This window comes from Oncorhynchus kisutch, linkage group LG13 (assembly GCF_002021735.2).
Source record: "Oncorhynchus kisutch isolate 150728-3 linkage group LG13, Okis_V2, whole genome shotgun sequence".
Taxonomy (NCBI): Eukaryota; Metazoa; Chordata; class Actinopteri; order Salmoniformes; family Salmonidae; genus Oncorhynchus; species Oncorhynchus kisutch.
In genome coordinates this window covers 7,875,192-7,895,191 of record NC_034186.2, presented here as the reverse complement: position 1 = coordinate 7,895,191, position 20,000 = coordinate 7,875,192, and the positions used below count along the sequence as shown (strand labels likewise).

General features: G+C 49.5%; 1 protein-coding gene across 2 annotated transcripts in view; it reads right to left on the bottom strand.

Moving 5' to 3' along the window:
- The window catches only part of anos1b (anosmin 1b), a 180,056-nt gene that overhangs the window by 48,442 nt on the left and 111,614 nt on the right, over positions 1-20,000 (bottom strand). For both annotated transcript variants that reach the window (XM_031785504.1, XM_031785503.1), the window contains exons 4-6: positions 10,058-10,265; positions 8,315-8,499; positions 4,851-4,980 (exon numbers count right to left, since the gene is read on the bottom strand). In XM_031785504.1, the coding sequence (XP_031641364.1) occupies positions 4,851-4,980; positions 8,315-8,499; positions 10,058-10,265 (523 nt within the window). The remainder of the gene's footprint in view (positions 1-4,850; positions 4,981-8,314; positions 8,500-10,057; positions 10,266-20,000) is intronic.

Genomic DNA, 20,000 nt, shown 5'->3' with positions numbered 1-20,000 from the left:
CAAAGGACACTGTCGGCCCACCAGCAAAGGACACTGTCGGCCCACCAGCAAAGGACACTGTCGGCTCACCAGCAAGGACACTGTCGGCCCACCAGCAAAGGACACTGTCGGCCCACCAGCAAAGGACACTGTCGGCCCACCAGCAAAGGACACTGTTGGCCCACCAGCAAAGGACACTGTCGGCCCACCAGCCAAGGACACTGTCCGCCAGCCCAGCCAAGGACACTGTCCGCCAGCCCAGCCAAGGACACTGTCCGCCAGCCCAGCCAAGGACACTGTCGGCCCACCAGCCAAGGCCACTGTCGGTCCACCAGCCAAGGACACTGTCGGCCAACAGCCAAGGACACTGTCGACCACCAGCCAAGGACACTGTCGACCACCAGCCAAGGACACTGTCGGCCCACCAGCCAAGGACACTGTCGACCACCAGCCAAAGACACTGTCGGCCCACCAGCCAAGGACACTGTCGGCCACCAGCCAAGGACACTGTCGGCCACCAGCCAAGGACACTGTCGGCCCACCAGCAAAGGACACTGTCGGCCCACCAGCAAAGGACACTGTCGGCCCACCAGCAAAGGACACTGTCGGTCCACCAGCAAAGGACACTGTCGGCCCACCAGCAAAGGACACTGTCGGCCCACCAGGCAAGGATACTGTCGGCCCACCAGCCAAGGACACTGTCCGCCAGCCAAGTCAAGGACACTGTCCGCCAGCCAACCAAGGACACTGTCGGCCCACCAGCCAAGGACACTGTCCGCCAGCCCAGCCAAGGACACTGTCCGCCAGCCCAGCCAAGGACACTGTCGGCCCACCAGCCAAGGCCACTGTCGGTCCACCAGCCAAGGACACTGTCGGCCAACAGCCAAGGACACTGTCGACCACCAGCCAAGGACACTGTCGACCACCAGCCAAGGACACTGTCGGCCCACCAGCCAAGGACACTGTCGGCCCACCAGCCAAAGACACTGTCGGCCCACCAGCCAAGGACACTGTCGGCCACCAGCCAAGGACACTGTCGGCCACCAGCCAAGGACACTGTCGGCCCACCAGCCAAGGACACTGTCGACCACCAGCCAAGGACACTGTCCGCCAGCCCAGCCAAGGACACTGTCGGCCCACCAGCAAAGGACACTGTCGGCCCACCAGGCAAGGATACTGTCTGCCCACCAGCAAAGGACACTGTCGGCCCACCAGCAAAGGACACTGTCGGCCCACCAGCCAAGGACACTGTCGGCCCACCAGCCAAGGACACTGTCGGCCCACCAGCAAAGGACACTGTCGGCCCACCAGCAAAGGACACTGTCAGCCCACCAGGCAAGGATACTGTCGGCCCACCAGCCAAGGACACTGTCCGCCAGCCAAGTCAAGGACACTGTCCGCCAGCCAACCAAGGACACTGTCGGCCCACCAGCCAAGGACACTGTCCTCCAGCCCAGCCAAGGACACTGTCGGCCCACCAGCCAAGGCCACTGTCGGTCCACCAGCCAAGGACACTGTCGGGCCAACAGCCAAGGACACTGTCGGCCCACCAGCCAAGGACACTGTCGGCCACCAGCCAAGGACACTGTCGGCCACCAGCCAAGGACACTGTCGGCCCACCAGCAAAGGACACTGTCGGCCCACCAGCAAAGGACACTGTCGGCCCACCAGCAAAGGACACTGTTGGTCCACCAGCAAAGGACACTGTCGGCCCACCAGCAAAGGACACTGTCGGCCCACCAGGCAAGGATACTGTCGGCCCACCAGCCAAGGACACTGTCCGCCAGCCAAGTCAAGGACACTGTCCGCCAGCCAACCAAGGACACTGTCGGCCCACCAGCCAAGGACACTGTCCGCCAGCCCAGCCAAGGACACTGTCCGCCAGCCCAGCCAAGGACACTGTCGGCCCACCAGCCAAGGACACTGTCCTCCAGCCCAGCCAAGGACACTGTCGGCCCACCAGCCAAGGCCACTGTCGGTCCACCAGCCAAGGACACTGTCGGGCCAACAGCCAAGGACACTGTCGGCCCACCAGCCAAGGACACTGTCGGCCACCAGCCAAGGACACTGTCGGCCACCAGCCAAGGACACTGTCGGCCCACCAGCAAAGGACACTGTCGGCCCACCAGCAAAGGACACTGTCGGCCCACCAGCAAAGGACACTGTCGGTCCACCAGCAAAGGACACTGTCGGCCCACCAGCAAAGGACACTGTCGGCCCACCAGGCAAGGATACTGTCGGCCCACCAGCCAAGGACACTGTCCGCCAGCCAAGTCAAGGACACTGTCCGCCAGCCAACCAAGGACACTGTCGGCCCACCAGCCAAGGACACTGTCCGCCAGCCCAGCCAAGGACACTGTCCGCCAGCCCAGCCAAGGACACTGTCGGCCCACCAGCCAAGGCCACTGTCGGTCCACCAGCCAAGGACACTGTCGGCCAACAGCCAAGGACACTGTCGACCACCAGCCAAGGACACTGTCGACCACCAGCCAAGGACACTGTCGGCCCACCAGCCAAGGCCACTGTCGGTCCACCAGCCAAGGACACTGTCGGGCCAACAGCCAAGGACACTGTCGACCACCAGCCAAGGACACTGTCGACCACCAGCCAAGGACACTGTCGGCCCACCAGCCAAGGACACTGTCGACCACCAGCCAAAGACACTGTTGGCCCACCAGCCAAGGACACTGTCGGCCACCAGCCAAGGACATTGTCGACCACCAGCCAAGGACACTGTCGGCCCACCAGCAAAGGACACTGTCGGCCCACCAGCAAAGGACACTGTCGGCCCACCAGCCAAGGACACTGTCGGCCCACCAGCCAAGGACACTGTCGGCCACCAGCCAAGGACACTGTCGACCACCAGCCAAGGACACTGTCGGCCCACCAGCCAAGGACACTGTCGACCACCAGCCAAGGACACTGTCCGCCCACCAGCCAAGGACACTGTCCGCCAGCCCAGCCAAGGACACTGTCGGCCACCAGCCAAGGACACTGTCCGCCAGCCCAGCCAAGGACACTGTCGGCCCACCAGCCAAGGACACTGTCGACCACCAGCCAAGGACACTGTCCGCCAGCCCAGCCAAGGACACTGTCGGCCCACCAGCCAAGGACACTGTCCGCCAGCCCAGCCAAGGACACTGTCGACCACCAGCCAAGGACACTGTCCGCCAACCCAGCCAAGGACACTGTCGGCCAGCCCAGCCCAGATAGCATATTTTTCTTTCCGCCTCATGAACTCACACCAAATGCGGATAATTCCTCAAATAAATGACTTTGGCTGGAGCCGTTCCTGGCATTGGATTCCCATTACCTCAGTCTGCTAACCATTATATTTTTGGGCTCCTTCAGAGGGAGAATGGGCGTGGATTTAATACATGCCAATCAGCACACACACACATACGTGCACACCCACTTATACATTACACACATACACATGCATACACACGAGTGTGCACACACACGCATGCACGCAACCTCACACACACACGCACACACACACACAAACACCTCACAGCGGTTGGGCATTAGGAGTCGCCCTGTCCTCCAGAACATTGGAGAGAGGAGATGGATTCATCTCTGAATAAATAAATAAAATAAAGTTGTTCCTGTCTGCTGACCTGGGCTGACATCTCATATTCTGTGTAGAGGAGAGCCAAGAGGGACAGACAACCTCCTCCTGGCTCGGAAACATTTGTTTACTGCAGCTGTGGAAAGGGTTTATTTCTGCCAGAACAGAACATCTCTCTCTAATGCTTCAGAACACGTTAAACATCTGACAGGCAGCGCAAGCCAGATCACACAGAGACGGAGTATTGCGTGTGTGTGTGTGTGTGTGTGTGTGTCTGTGTCTGTGTGTGTGTGTCTGTGTGTGTGTCTGTGTGTCTGTGTGTGTGTGTGTGCGTGCTAATGTGTGTGTGTGCATGATAATGTGTGTGTGCGTGCTTATGTGTGTGTGCGTGCTTATGTGTGTGTGCGTGCTTATGTGTGTGTGCGTGCTTATGTGTGTGTGCGTGCGCGCGCGCGTGTGTGTGTGTACGTGTGTGTGTGTGCGCGTGCTAATGTGTGTGTGTGCATGATAATGTGTGTGTGCGTGCTTATGTGTGTGTGCGTGCTTATGTGTGTGTGCGTGCTTATGTGTGTGTGCGTGCTTATGTGTGTGTGCGTGCGCGCGCGCGTGTGTGTGTGTACGTGTGTGTGTGTGCGCGTGCTAATGTGTGTGTGTGTGTGCGTGCATGATAATGTGTGTGTGCGTGCGTGTGTGTGTGTGTGTGTGTACGTGTGTGCGTGCTTATGTGTGTGTGTGTGTGAGTGTGTGCGTGCCTATGTGTGTGTGTGTGTGTGTATGCGTGCTTATGTGTGTGTGTGTGCGCGCGCGCGTGTGTGTATGTGTGCGCGCGCGCGTGTGTGTATGTGTACGTGTGTGTACGTGTGTGTGTGTGTGTACGTGCTAATGTGTGTGTGTGTGCATGATAATGTGTGTGTGCGTGCTTATGTGTGTGTGCGTGTGTGTGTGCGTGTGTGTGTGCGTGCCTATGTGTGTGTGTGTGTGAGTGTGTGTGTGTGTATGCGTGCTAATGTGTGTGTGCGTGCTTATGTGTGTGTGTGTGTGTGTGTGCGTGTGTGTATGCGTGCTAATGTGTGTGTGCGTGCTTATGTGTGTGTGTGTGTGTGTGTGCATGTGTGTGTGTCTGTGTGTGTGTGTGTGTGTGTGTGTGCATTGTAACAGAATTACACTGGGATAAGCACTGTGAATATATCCCTGAAAACGTCATAGTGGAGATGCAACGCTCATCACAGGCATCATCATAGTGAAGATGACTTGGTGACCAGAACGAGTCTGTTGAAAGGTGCCGATGTAGTGCTCTTACCTCTGGTTGAGAAGAAGTGTTTGCTGGGGGTGGTGAAGCCGCGGGTGCCCTGGCTGTTGACAGCGCTCACCCTAAACTGGTACCACCTGTGGGGACGGATGTCCTTCAGCACCGCTCGGTCCTCCATCGTCTACAGAGGGTTAAAGGTCAGAGGTCAGATAATATTACGCCATATTGACCCTGTTGAAGTTTTTTATTTTTATTCAAGGATGGAGGGGATGAGGGATGAGGGGAAGGGAGGGATGGAGGGGAGGGATGGATGGAGGGGAGGGATGAGGGGAAGGGAGGGATGGATGGAGGGGTTGGATGGAGGGGAGGGATGAGGGGAAGGATGGAGGGGAAGGGAGGGAGGGATGGATGGAGGGGTTGGATGGAGGGGAAGGGAGGGAGGGATGGATGGATGGAGGGGAGGGAGGGAGGGGTGGATGGATGGAGGGGATGGACAGAGGGGAGGGATGGAGGGGAGGGAGGGATGGAGGGAAAGGGAGGGATGGAGGGGAGGAGGGATGGATGGAGGGGAGGTAGGGATGGATGGAGGGGAGGTAGGGATGGATGGAGGGGAGGTAGGGAGGGAGGGATGGAGGGGAGGTAGGGATGGATGGGAGGGATGGAGAGGAGGGGAGGGGAGGGATAGATGGATAGAGGGGAGGGATGGAGGGGAAGGATGGATGAAGGGGAGGGGTGGAGAGGAGGGGAGGGATGGATGAAGGGTAGGGAGGGATGGAGGGGAAGGGAGAGATGGATGAAGGGGAGGGAGGGATGGATGGATAGAGGGGAGGGATGGAGGGATGGATGGGAAGGGAGGGATGGAGAGGAGGGGAGGGATGGATGGATGGATAGAGGGGAGGGATGGATGGAGGGGATGGAGGGGAGGGATGGAGAGGAGGGGAGGGATGGAGGGAATGGAGGGAGGGATGGAGGGAGGGATGGAGAGGAAGGTTGGAGGGATGGGAGGGAGGGATGAAGGGGAGGGATGAATGGAGGGGAGGGAGGGATGGAGGGGAGGGATGGAGGGATGGATGGGAAGGGAGGGATGGAGAGGAGGGGAGGGGAGGGATGGAGGGGAGGGATGGATGGTTGGATAGAGGGGAGGGATGGATGGAGGGGAAGGGAGGGATAGAGGGGAGGGATGGAGGGGAGGGATAGAGGGGAGGGATGGAGGGGAGGGATAGAGGGGAGGGATAGAGGGGAGGGATAGAGGGGAGGGATAGAGGGGAGGGATGGAGGGGAGGGATGGAGGGAGGGATAGAGGGGAGGGATGGAGGGGAAGGGAGGGATGGAGGGGAGGGATGGAGGGGAGGGATAGAGGGGAGGGATGGATGGAGGGGAAGGGAGGGATAGAGGGGAGGGGAGGGAGGGAAGGATGGAGGGGAGGGAGGGATGGATGGATGGATGGGAAGGGAGGGATGGAGAGGAGGGGAGGGATGGATGGATAGAGGGGAGGGATGGATGGAGGGGATGGAGGGGAGGGATGGATGGATAGAGGGGAGGGATGGATGGAGGGGATGGAGGGGAGGGATGGATGGAGGGGATGGAGGTAGGGATGGAGAGGAGGGATGGAGAGGAGGGTTGGAGGGATGGGAGGGAGGGATGAAGGGGAGGGATGAATGGAGGGGAGGGAGGGATGGAGGGGAAGGGAGAGATGGAGGGGAAGGGAGAGATGGAGGGGAAGGGAGAGATGGATGGATAGAGGGGGGGTGGATGGAGGGGAGGGAGGGATGGAGGGGAGGGGAGGGAGGGAGGGATGGATGGGAAGGGAGGGATGGAGAGGAGGGGAGGGGAGGGGAGGGATGGAGAGGAGGGGAGGGATGGATGGATGGATAGAGGGGGGGGGTGGATGGAGGGGAGGGAGGGAGGGAGGGAGGGAGGGAGGGAGGGATAGAGGGAGGAGCAATGAAGAGCCTTCCTATACCAGAGTGGAGCGTTGAAAGAGTTCAATTCCATACAATAGAGCCAGTAGTATTACTGCAGAGTAACATGGTCATATAGTCTCTCCCTGTGTTTCACTGTATGGTGTTTCAGGTAGTATCCGTTTACAGCTCTCTTCCACTGACTCCAGTCCAGTTCTCTTCCACTGACTCCAGTCCAGCTCTCTTCCACTGACTCCAGTCCAGCTCTCTTCCACTGACTCCAGTCCAGTTCTCTTCCACTGACTCCAGTCCAGTTCTCTTCCACTGACTCCAGTCCAGTTCTCTTCCACTGACTCCAGTCCAGCTCTCTTCCACTGACTCCAGTCCAGCTCTCTTCCACTGACTCCAGGTCAGTTCTCTTCCACTAACTCCAGTCCAGTTCTCTTCCACTGACTCCAGTCCAGCTCTCTTCCACTGACTCCAGTCCAGCTCTCTTCCACTGACTCCAGGTCAGTTCTCTTCCACTGACTCCAGTCCAGCTCTCTTCCACTGACTCCAGTCCAGTTCTCTTCCACTGACTCCAGTCCAGCTCTCTTCCACTGACTCCAGTACAGTTCTCTTCCACTGACTCCAGGTCAGCTCTCTTCCACTGACTCCAGTCCAGTTCTCTTCCACTGACTCCAGGTCAGTTCTCTTCCACTGACTCCAGTCCAGCTCTCTTCCACTGACTCCAGTCCAGCTCTCTTCCACTGACTCCAGGTCAGTTCTCTTCCACTGACTCCAGGTCAGTTCTCTTCCACTGACTCCAGGTCAGTTCTCTTCCACTGACTCCAGTACAGTTCTCTTCCACTGACTCCAGTCCAGTTCTCTTCCACTGACTCCAGGTCAGTTCTCTTCCACTGACTCCAGTCCAGTTCTCTTCCACTGACTCCAGTACAACTCTAATCCACTGACTCCAGGTCAGTTCTCTTCCACCGACTCCAGGTCAGCTCTCTTCCACTGACTCCAGTACAGCTTTAATCCATGCAGTGTTTGTGTGTCTGAATGAGCATGAGTGTGTTGAATCACTTGTTAAATAAATATGCTATTTGATGGAGTTTGGAGTGGAGAGCACAACACTCCTTCTTCTGAACTACACTGTGTGTTGAACGCCTCCCTTGTTTAAGCATGTTTTCCAGGCTTCATGATGTAACTGAGGCTGATGGGAGTCTGCCTCCACACAGCCATCTAATACCATAATGAGGACCTTTAGTTAGACAGGGCTCAACAGTGCAAAAACCATGACTGGCTGTGGTCCCTCCTAAAGCCTGGGTTATTTATCTAACCTCAGCCTACACCACACACACACTGTAGACACAGACAGAAACACACACACACACACACGTGGGCGTACATACATAAACAGGCTAGTTTAGACAGGCATGGGTGGTGAGAGAGCAGTTTCAACTGCTAGACAGTTTAGCACCTTGATGAAGGCTTTAGTGCTGACATGAGTTGGTTTTCAGTAATACATAGACACAAACAGTTCCAAAAGTAATTGAATATCTTTGGACGACCCCCCCCCCCCAAAATACACAAAATAAAACTGCAGGGGTCGGAGGTTGGGATTGTTACCATGACGACGGTGTGCCAGGGCGAGGCGTCGTCCTCGCTGGGGTGAATTCCGTGGTTCCACCTGCGCTGCAGGATGTAGAGGACTGGCTCGATGGTCACATTGAACTTTGACACCCATCTGACCTCCAGTTGACCCTGCTGGTCCTCCAGAAATAATATGTCCTTCCTGGGCTTCAGAGGTACGCCTGCATGGGTCAGGTGAGGAGAATAATGAGTCACACACGAACACACCCCCTTCTGTCTTAACACACACATCCATTCTGTCTTAACACACACATCCCTTCTGTCTTAACACACACATCCCTTCTGTCTTAACACACACATCCCTTCTGTCTTAACACCCCCCCTTCTGCCTTAACACACACATCCCTTCTGTCTTAACACACACATCCCTTCTGTCTTAACACACACATCCCATATGTCTTAACACACACATCCCATATGTCTTAACACACACATTACTTCTGTCTTAACACACACACCCCTTCTGTCTTAACACACACATCCATTCTGTATTAACACACACATCCCTTCTGTCTTAACGCACACATCCCTTCTGTCTTAACACACACATCCCTTCTGTCTTAACACCCCCCCCCTTCTGTCTTAACACACACATCCCTTCTGTCTTAACACACACATTACTTCTGTCTTAACACACACATCCATTCTGTCTTAACACACACATCCCTTCTGTCTTAACACACATATCCATTCTGTCTTAACACACACATCCATTCTGTCTTAACACACACATCCCTTCTGTCTTAACACACACATTAATTCTGTCTTAACACACACATCCCTTCTGTCTTAACACACACATCCCATATGTCTTAACACACACATCCCTTCTGTCTTAACACACACATTCCATATGTCTTAACACACACATCCCATATGTCTTAACACACACATTACTTCTGTCTTAACACACACATCCCTTCTGTCTTAACATCCCCTTCTGTCTTAACACCCCCCTACTGTTGTAACATCCCCCTTCTGTCTTAACACACACATCCCTTCTGTCTTAACACACACATCCCTTCTGTCTTAACACACACATCCCATATGTCTTAACACACACATCCCATATGTCTTAACACACACATCCCTTCTGTCTTAACACACACATCCCATATGTCTTAACACACACGTTACTTCTGTCTTAACACACACATCCCTTCTGTCTTAACACACACATCCCATATGTCTTAACACACCCTCTGTCTTAACACACACATCCCATATGTCTTAACACACACATCCCCTCTGTCTTAACACACACATCCCATATGTCTTAACACACACATCCATTCTGTCTTAACACACACATCCATTCTGTCTTAACACACACATCCCTTCTGTCTTAACACACACATCCATTCTGTCTTAACACACACATCCATTCTGTCTTAACACACACATCCCATATGTCTTAACACACACATCCATTCTGTCTTAACACACACATCCCTTATGTCTTAACACCCTCCCTTCTATCTTGACACCCCCCCCTTCTGTCTTAACACCCCCATTCTGTCTCAACACACACACACACACACACACACACACACACACACACACACACACACACACACACACACACACACACACACACACACACCTCTTCTGTCTTAACACCCCCCCTTCTGTCTTAACACCCCCCCCCTCTGTCTTAACACACACACTCCGTATCTATTGATTAAAATAAACATGTACACAAAGTGGATATAGTGGGACCTTTATAGAGATTGGCTGGAGCCTGGCAGGTGTGTCCGCAGCCATTGGAGCAGCACTTCTTGGAGGCAGAGCAGTGTTTGTCAGCGGAGCAGCTCTCCACGCAGGCGGCAGCAAATCCCATGGCTCGCTGGGGAGGGGGGCAGTCCCCCTGCTTCCCTGACCTCAGAGACACCAAGAACTCCCAACTGGTCACACACTCATGATGCTTCTGAGGGAGGGACAAGGGGAGGAGGGAGGGAGAGGGTTAGATGGAGGGATGTACAGGGGGAGGGGGATGGAAGAATGGAGAGGGACAGAGGAGGAGGGATAGAGAGTGACAGGGGAGGGGGGATGGAAGAATGGAGAGGAACAGGGGAGGAGGGATGGAAGGATGGAGAGGGATAGATGGATGGAGAGACAGGGGAGGAGGGAGGGAGGGATGGATGGAGAGGGACAGGGGGAGGAGTGAGAGAAGGAAAGTTGGGGGAGAGATAAAGGAGAAAGAGAGTTTGAGTGTTTGGTTTCTTATTAACTACATAGATTGTCCCGTTGATTTCAGACAAGCCAGACTACCGGCTACATGTTCCAGACATACTTTATTGGGAGAGGTTAAAAACAGAATGACAGAGGACGTGAAGTCCAAGTAAAGACAGAGAAAGAGATTGAACAGATTATTGAAGACATCCTTCCAGTCCACACCCTGAGGGAACCATAACAAGGACTATTTCAGACAGACAGACAGACAGACAGACAGACAGACAGACAGACAGACAGACAGACAGACAGACAGACAGACAGACAGACAGACAGACAGACAGACAGACAGACAGACAGACAGACAGACAGACAGACAGGCAGGCAGACAGACAGACAGACACAAACACACACACCTCTTCTGTCTTAACACCCCCCCTTCTGTCTTAACACCCCCATTCTGTCTTAACACAAACACACACACACACACACACACCTTTTCAGACAGACAGACAGACAGAACAGACAGACAGACAGACAGACAGACAGACAGACAGACAGACAGACAGACAGACAGACAGACAGACAGACAGACAGACAGACAGACAGACAGACAGACAGACAGACAGACAGACCAGACAGACAGACAGACAGACAGACAGACAGACAGACGACAGACAGACAAGACAGAACAGACAGACAGACAGACAGACAGACAGACAGACAGACAGACAGACAGACAGACAGACAGACAGACAGACAGACAGACAGACAGACAGACAGACAGACAGACAGCAACAGACAGACAGAAGACAGACAGACAGACAGACAGACAGACAGACAGACGAGACAGACAGACAGACAGACAGACAGACAGACAGACAGACAGACAGACAGACAGACAAAGACAGACAGACAGACAGACAGGACCAGACAGACAGACAGGACAGACAGAGCGAGGGACAGACAGACAGACAGACAGACAGGACAGACAGACAGACAGACAGACAGACAGACAGACAGACAGACAGACAGACAGACAGACAACGACAGACAGACAGACAGAGAGACAGACAGACAGAACAGACGACAGACAGACAGACAGACAGACAGACAGACAGACAGACAGACAGACAGACAGGACAGACAGACAGACAGACAGACAGACAGACAGACAGACAGACAGGACAGACAGACAGACAGACAGACAGACAGACAGACAGACAGACAGACAGACAGACAGCAGACGACAGGACAGACAGACAGACAGACAGACAGACAGACAGACAGACAGACAGACCAGGACAGACACAGACAGAACAGACAGACAGACAGACAGACAGACAGACAGACAGACAGACAGACAGACAGACAGACAGACAGACAGACAGACAGACAGACAGACAGACAGACAGACAGACAGACAGACAGACAGACAGACAGACAGACAGACAGACAGACAGACAGACAGACAGACAGACAGACAGACAGACAGACAGACAGACAGACAGACAGACAGACAGACAGACAGACAGACAGACAGACAGACAGACAGACAGACAGACAGACAGACAGACAGACAGACAGACAGACAGACAGACAGACAGACAGACAGACAGACAGACAGACAGACAGACAGACAGACAGACAGACAGACAGACAGACAGACAGACAGACAGACAGACAGACAGACAGACAGACAGACAGACAGACAGACAGACAGACAGACAGACAGACAGACAGACAGACAGACAGACAGACAGACAGACAGACAGACAGACAGACAGACAGACAGACAGACAGACAGACAGACAGACAGACAGACAGACAGACAGACAGACAGACAGACAGACAGACAGACAGACAGACAGACAGACAGACAGACAGACAGACAGACAGACAGACAGACAGACAGACAGACAGACAGACAGACAGACAGACAGACAGACAGACAGACAGACAGACAGACAGACAGACAGACAGACAGACAGACAGACAGACAGACAGACAGACAGACAGACAGACAGACAGACAGACAGACAGACAGACAGACAGACAGACAGACAGACAGACAGACAGACAGACAGACAGACAGACAGACAGACAGACAGACAGACAGACAGACAGACAGACAGACAGACAGACAGACAGACAGACAGACAGACAGAACCAGACAGAAACAGGAACAGACACAGACAGACAGACAGACAGACAGACAGGACAGACAGCAGACCAGAACAGACAGACAGACAAGGACAGACAGACAGAACAGACAAGACCAGAAGACAGAACAGAAACAGACAGAGGACAGAAAGGACAGACAGTTGATATGGTTAGGTGCTAATCTTGTCTCGTACCTCTTCAACAGCTCTCCAAAACCACCATGGTACTGGATAGGCCGTGCATATGGCCACATACACACAACAACCTACAGGATGGAACACTGGCAAGGATTCAACTCAAGTATGCATGCAAACACACTGACACACACATACAGTCCCCTTCAGCACCATGGCCAGTCTCTGCCATATAGGATCAGTATAAACACAAACCTAACAGGGAAAACTGGCAACATAAAGACATGGAGAACCACCAGCACCTTGGCAGGCCTCTGTGTATGGCAGTATATACACACAAACACACACACCTATTGCCAATGGCTATAACTCACTAATACACACACCCACCCACAGACGCACACAGACACACACAACACACACACACGCACACACACGCACGCGCACACAGACACACACAACACACACACACACACCCACAGACGCACACAGACACACACACACACGCACGCGCACACACACACGCAACACACACACGTGCGCACACACACACATGCACACGCACACACACACACACACTGTGAAGAGAGAGAGAGGAGTCTGGCTGTGAGAGGGGTGAGGAGGCTGGCTGTGAGGAGAGGACGAGGAGGAGTCTTGGTGTGAGGAGAGAGAGTGGAGGAGTCTGGCTGTGAGGAGAGAGCGAGGAGGAGTCTGGCTGTGAGAGGGGTGAGGAGGCTGGCTGTGAGGAGAGAGAGAGGAGGAGTCTGGTTGTGAGGAGAGAGAGATGAGGAGTCTGGCTGTGAGGAGAGAGAGAAGAGGAGTCTGGCTGTGAGGAGAGAGCAAGGAGGAGTCTGGCTGTGAGAGGGGTGAGGAGGCTGGCTGTGAGGAGAGAGAGAGGAGGAGTCTGGTTGTGAGGAGAGCGAGAGGAGGAGTCTGGCTGTGAGGAGAGAGAGAGGAGGAGTCTGGGTGTGAGAGGGGTGAGGAGGCTGGCTGTGAGAGGTGGGTGGAAGCTGGCTGTGAGAGGGGGGAGGAGGCTGGCTGTGAGAGGTGGGGGGGAGAATGGCTGTGAAAGGTGGGGAGGAGGCTGGCTGTGAGAGGGGGGAGGCTGGCTGTGAGGGGGGGTAGAGGCTGGCTGTGAGAGGTGGGGGGGAGAATGGCTGTGAGAGGGGGGGAGGAGGCTGGCTGTGAGGGGGGGTAGGAGGCTGGCTGTGATAAGTGGTGGAGGAGGCTGGCTGTGAGGGGGGGGTAGGAGGCTGGCTGTGAGAAGTGGGGAGGAGAGTGGCTGTGATAAGTGGGGAGGAGGCTGGCTGTGATAAGTGGGGAGGAGGCTGGATGTGATAAGTGGGGAGGAGGCTGGCTGTGATAAGTGGGGAGGAGGCTGGCTGTGATAAGTGAGGAGGAGGCTGGCTGTGATAAGTGGGGAGGAGGCTGGCTGTGATAAGTGAGGAGGAGGCTGGCTGGACTGGAAACTGGAAACTGTTCATTGGCAAAACATCTCCAAGAACAATTTAACTCAACAGTGATAGTAATTTCCTGTCACTAATACTAAGACCAGTAATTTCCTGTCACTAATACTAAGGCCATTCATTTCCTGTCACTAATACTAAGGCCATTCATTTCCTGTCACTAATACTAAGGCCATTAATTTCCTTTCACTAATACTAAGACCAGTCATTTCCTGTCACTAATACTAAGGCCATTCATTTCCTGTCACTAATACTAAGGCCAGTCATTTCCTGTCACTAATACTAAGGCCATTCATTTCCTGTCACTAATACTAAGGCCATTCATTTCCTGTCACTAATACTAAGGCCATTCATTTCCTGTCACTAATACTAAGGCCAGTCATTTACTGTCACTAATACTAAGACCAGTCATTTCCTGTCACTAATACTAAGGCCATTAATTTCCTTTCACTAATACTAAGACCAGTCATTTCCGGTCACTAATACTAAGACCAGTAATTTCCTGTCACTAATACTAAGACTAGTCATTTCCTGTCACTAATACTAAGACTCTTAATTTTCTGTCACTAATACTAAGACCAGTCATTGCCTGTTACTAATACTAAGACTAGTAATTGTCTGTCACTAATACTAAGACCAGTCATTTCCTGTCACTAATACTAAGACCAGTCATTTCCTGTCACTAATACTAAGACCAGTCATTTCCTGTCACTAATACTAAGACCAGTCATTTCCTGTCACTAATACTAAGACCAGTCATTTCCAGTCACTAATACTAAGACCATTCATTTCCTGTCACTAATACTAAGACCAGTCATTTCCAGTCACTAATACTAAGACCAGTCATTTCCTGTCACTAATACTAAGGCCATTAATTTCCTTTCCTTTCACTAATACTAAGACCAGTCATTTCTGGTCACTAATACTAAGACCAGTCATTTCCGGTCACTAATACTAAGACCAGTCATTTCCTGTCACTAATACTAAGACTAGTCATTTCCTGTCACTAATACTAAGACTCTTAATTTTCTGTCACTAATACTAAGACCAGTCATTGCCTGTTACTAATACTAAGACTAGTAATTGTCTGTCACTAATACTAAGACCAGTCATTTCCTGTCACTAATACTAAGACCAGTCATTTCCTGTCACTAATACTAAGACCAGTCATTTCCTGTCACTAATGCTAAGACCAGTCATTTCCTGTCACTAATACTAAGACCAGTCATTTCCAGTCACTAATACTAAGACCAGTAATTTCCTGTCACTAATACTAAGACCAGTCATTTCCAGTCACTAATACTAAGACCAGTCATTTCCTGTCACTAATACCAAGGCCATTAATTTCCTTTCCTTTCACTAATACTAAGACCAGTCATTTCCGGTCACTAATACTAAGACCAGTCATTTCCGGTCACTAATACTAAGACCAGTCATTTCCGGTCACTAATACTAAGACCAGTCATTTCCTGTCACTAATACTAAGACTAGTCATTTCCTGTCACTAATACTAAGACTCTTAATTTTCTGTCACTAATACTAAGACCAGTCATTGCCTGTTACTAATACTAAGACTAGTAATTGTCTGTCACTAATACTAAGACCAGTCATTTCCTGTCACTAATACTAAGACCAGTCATTTCCTGTCACTAATACTAAGACCAGTCATTTCCTGTCACTAATGCTAAGACCAGTCATTTCCTGTCACTAATACTAAGACCAGTCATTTCCAGTCACTAATACTAAGACCAGTAATTTCCTGTCACTAATACTAAGACTAGTCATTTCCTGTCACTAATACTAAGACCAGTCATTTCCTGTCACTAATACTAAGACCAGTCATTTCCTGTCACTAATACTAAGACCAGTCATTTCCTGTCACTAATACTAAGACCAGTCATTTCCTGTCACTAATACTAAGACCAGTAATTTCCTGTCACTAATACTAAGACCAGTCATTTCCTGTCACTAATACTAAGACCAGTCATTTCCAGTCACTAATACTAAGACCAGTCATTTCCTGTCACTAATACTAAGACCAGTCATTTCCAGTCACTAATACTAAGACCAGTCATTTCCTGTCACTAATACTAAGACCAGTCATTTCCAGTCACTAATACTAAGACCAGTCATTTCCTGTCACTAATACTAAGGCCATTAATTTCCTTTCCTTTCACTAATACTAAGACCAGTCATTTCTGGTCACTAATACTAAGACCAGTCATTTCCGGTCACTAATACTAAGACCAGTCATTTCCTGTCACTAATACTAAGACTAGTCATTTCCTGTCACTAATACTAAGACTCTTAATTTTCTGTCACTAATACTAAGACCAGTCATTGCCTGTTACTAATACTAAGACTAGTAATTGTCTGTCACTAATACTAAGACCAGTCATTTCCTGTCACTAATACTAAGACCAGTCATTTCCTGTCACTAATACTAAGACCAGTCATTTCCTGTCACTAATGCTAAGACCAGTCATTTCCTGTCACTAATACTAAGACCAGTCATTTCCAGTCACTAATACTAAGACCAGTAATTTCCTGTCACTAATACTAAGACCAGTCATTTCCAGTCACTAATACTAAGGCCATTCATTTCCTGTCACTAATACTAAGGCCATTCATTTCCTGTCACTAATACTAAGGCCAGTCATTTACTGTCACTAATACTAAGACCAGTCATTTCCTGTCACTAATACTAAGGCCATTAATTTCCTTTCACTAATACTAAGACCAGTCATTTCCGGTCACTAATACTAAGACCAGTAATTTCCTGTCACTAATACTAAGACTAGTCATTTCCTGTCACTAATACTAAGACTCTTAATTTTCTGTCACTAATACTAAGACCAGTCATTGCCTGTTACTAATACTAAGACTAGTAATTGTCTGTCACTAATACTAAGACCAGTCATTTCCTGTCACTAATACTAAGACCAGTCATTTCCTGTCACTAATACTAAGACCAGTCATTTCCTGTCACTAATACTAAGACCAGTCATTTCCTGTCACTAATACTAAGACCAGTCATTTCCAGTCACTAATACTAAGACCATTCATTTCCTGTCACTAATACTAAGACCAGTCATTTCCAGTCACTAATACTAAGACCAGTCATTTCCTGTCACTAATACTAAGGCCATTAATTTCCTTTCCTTTCACTAATACTAAGACCAGTCATTTCTGGTCACTAATACTAAGACCAGTCATTTCCGGTCACTAATACTAAGACCAGTCATTTCCTGTCACTAATACTAAGACTAGTCATTTCCTGTCACTAATACTAAGACTCTTAATTTTCTGTCACTAATACTAAGACCAGTCATTGCCTGTTACTAATACTAAGACTAGTAATTGTCTGTCACTAATACTAAGACCAGTCATTTCCTGTCACTAATACTAAGACCAGTCATTTCCTGTCACTAATACTAAGACCAGTCATTTCCTGTCACTAATGCTAAGACCAGTCATTTCCTGTCACTAATACTAAGACCAGTAATTTCCTGTCACTAATACTAAGACCAGTCATTTCCAGTCACTAATACTAAGACCAGTCATTTCCTGTCACTAATACTAAGGCCATTAATTTCCTTTCCTTTCACTAATACTAAGACCAGTCATTTCCGGTCACTAATACTAAGACCAGTCATTTCCGGTCACTAATACTAAGACCAGTCATTTCCTGTCACTAATACTAAGACTAGTCATTTCCTGTCACTAATACTAAGACTCTTAATTTTCTGTCACTAATACTAAGACCAGTCATTGCCTGTTACTAATACTAAGACTAGTAATTGTCTGTCACTAATACTAAGACCAGTCATTTCCTGTCACTAATACTAAGACCAGTCATTTCCTGTCACTAATACTAAGACCAGTCATTTCCTGTCACTAATGCTAAGACCAGTCATTTCCTGTCACTAATACTAAGACCAGTCATTTCCAGTCACTAATACTAAGACCAGTAATTTCCTGTCACTAATACTAAGACTAGTCATTTCCTGTCACTAATACTAAGACCAGTCATTTCCTGTCACTAATACTAAGACCAGTCATTTCCTGTCACTAATACTAAGACCAGTCATTTCCTGTCACTAATACTAAGACCAGTCATTTCCTGTCACTAATACTAAGACTAGTCATTTCCTGTCACTAATACTAAGACTCTTAATTTCCTGTCACTAATACTAAGACCAGTCATTTCCTGTCACTAATACTAAGACCAGTCATTTCCTGTCACTAATACTAAGACCAGTCATTTCCTGTCACTAATACTAAGACTAGTCATTTCCTGTCACTAATACTAAGACTCTTAATTTTCTGTCACTAATACTAAGACCAGTCATTGCCTGTTACTAATACTAAGACTAGTAATTGTCTGTCACTAATACTAAGACCAGTCATTTCCTGTCACTAATACTAAGACCAGTCATTTCCTGTCACTAATACTAAGACCAGTCATTTCCTGTCACTAATGCTAAGACCAGTCATTTCCTGTCACTAATACTAAGACCAGTCATTTCCAGTCACTAATACTAAGACCAGTAATTTCCTGTCACTAATACTAAGACCAGTCATTTCCAGTCACTAATACTAAGACCAGTCATTTCCTGTCACTAATACTAAGGCCATTAATTTCCTTTCCTTTCACTAATACTAAGACCAGTCATTTCCGGTCACTAATACTAAGACCAGTCATTTCCGGTCACTAATACTAAGACCAGTCATTTCCGGTCACTAATACTAAGACCAGTCATTTCCTGTCACTAATACTAAGACTAGTCATTTCCTGTCACTAATACTAAGACTCTTAATTTTCTGTCACTAATACTAAGACCAGTCATTGCCTGTTACTAATACTAAGACTAGTAATTGTCTGTCACTAATACTAAGACCAGTCATTTCCTGTCACTAATACTAAGACCAGTCATTTCCTGTCACTAATACTAAGACCAGTCATTTCCTGTCACTAATGCTAAGACCAGTCATTTCCTGTCACTAATACTAAGACCAGTCATTTCCAGTCACTAATACTAAGACCAGTAATTTCCTGTCACTAATACTAAGACCAGTCATTTCCAGTCACTAATACTAAGACCAGTCATTTCCTGTCACTAATACTAAGGCCATTAATTTCCTTTCCTTTCACTAATACTAAGACCAGTCATTTCCGGTCACTAATACTAAGACCAGTCATTTCCGGTCACTAATACTAAGACCAGTCATTTCCTGTCACTAATACTAAGACTAGTCATTTCCTGTCACTAATACTAAGACTCTTAATTTTCTGTCACTAATACTAAGACCAGTCATTGCCTGTTACTAATACTAAGACTAGTAATTGTCTGTCACTAATACTAAGACCAGTCATTTCCTGTCACTAATACTAAGACCAGTCATTTCCTGTCACTAATACTAAGACCAGTCATTTCCTGTCACTAATGCTAAGACCAGTCATTTCCTGTCACTAATACTAAGACCAGTCATTTCCAGTCACTAATACTAAGACCAGTAATTTCCTGTCACTAATACTAAGACTAGTCATTTCCTGTCACTAATACTAAGACCAGTCATTTCCTGTCACTAATACTAAGACCAGTCATTTCCTGTCACTAATACTAAGACCAGTCATTTCCTGTCACTAATACTAAGACCAGTCATTTCCTGTCACTAATACTAAGACCAGTAATTTCCTGTCACTAATACTAAGACCAGTCATTT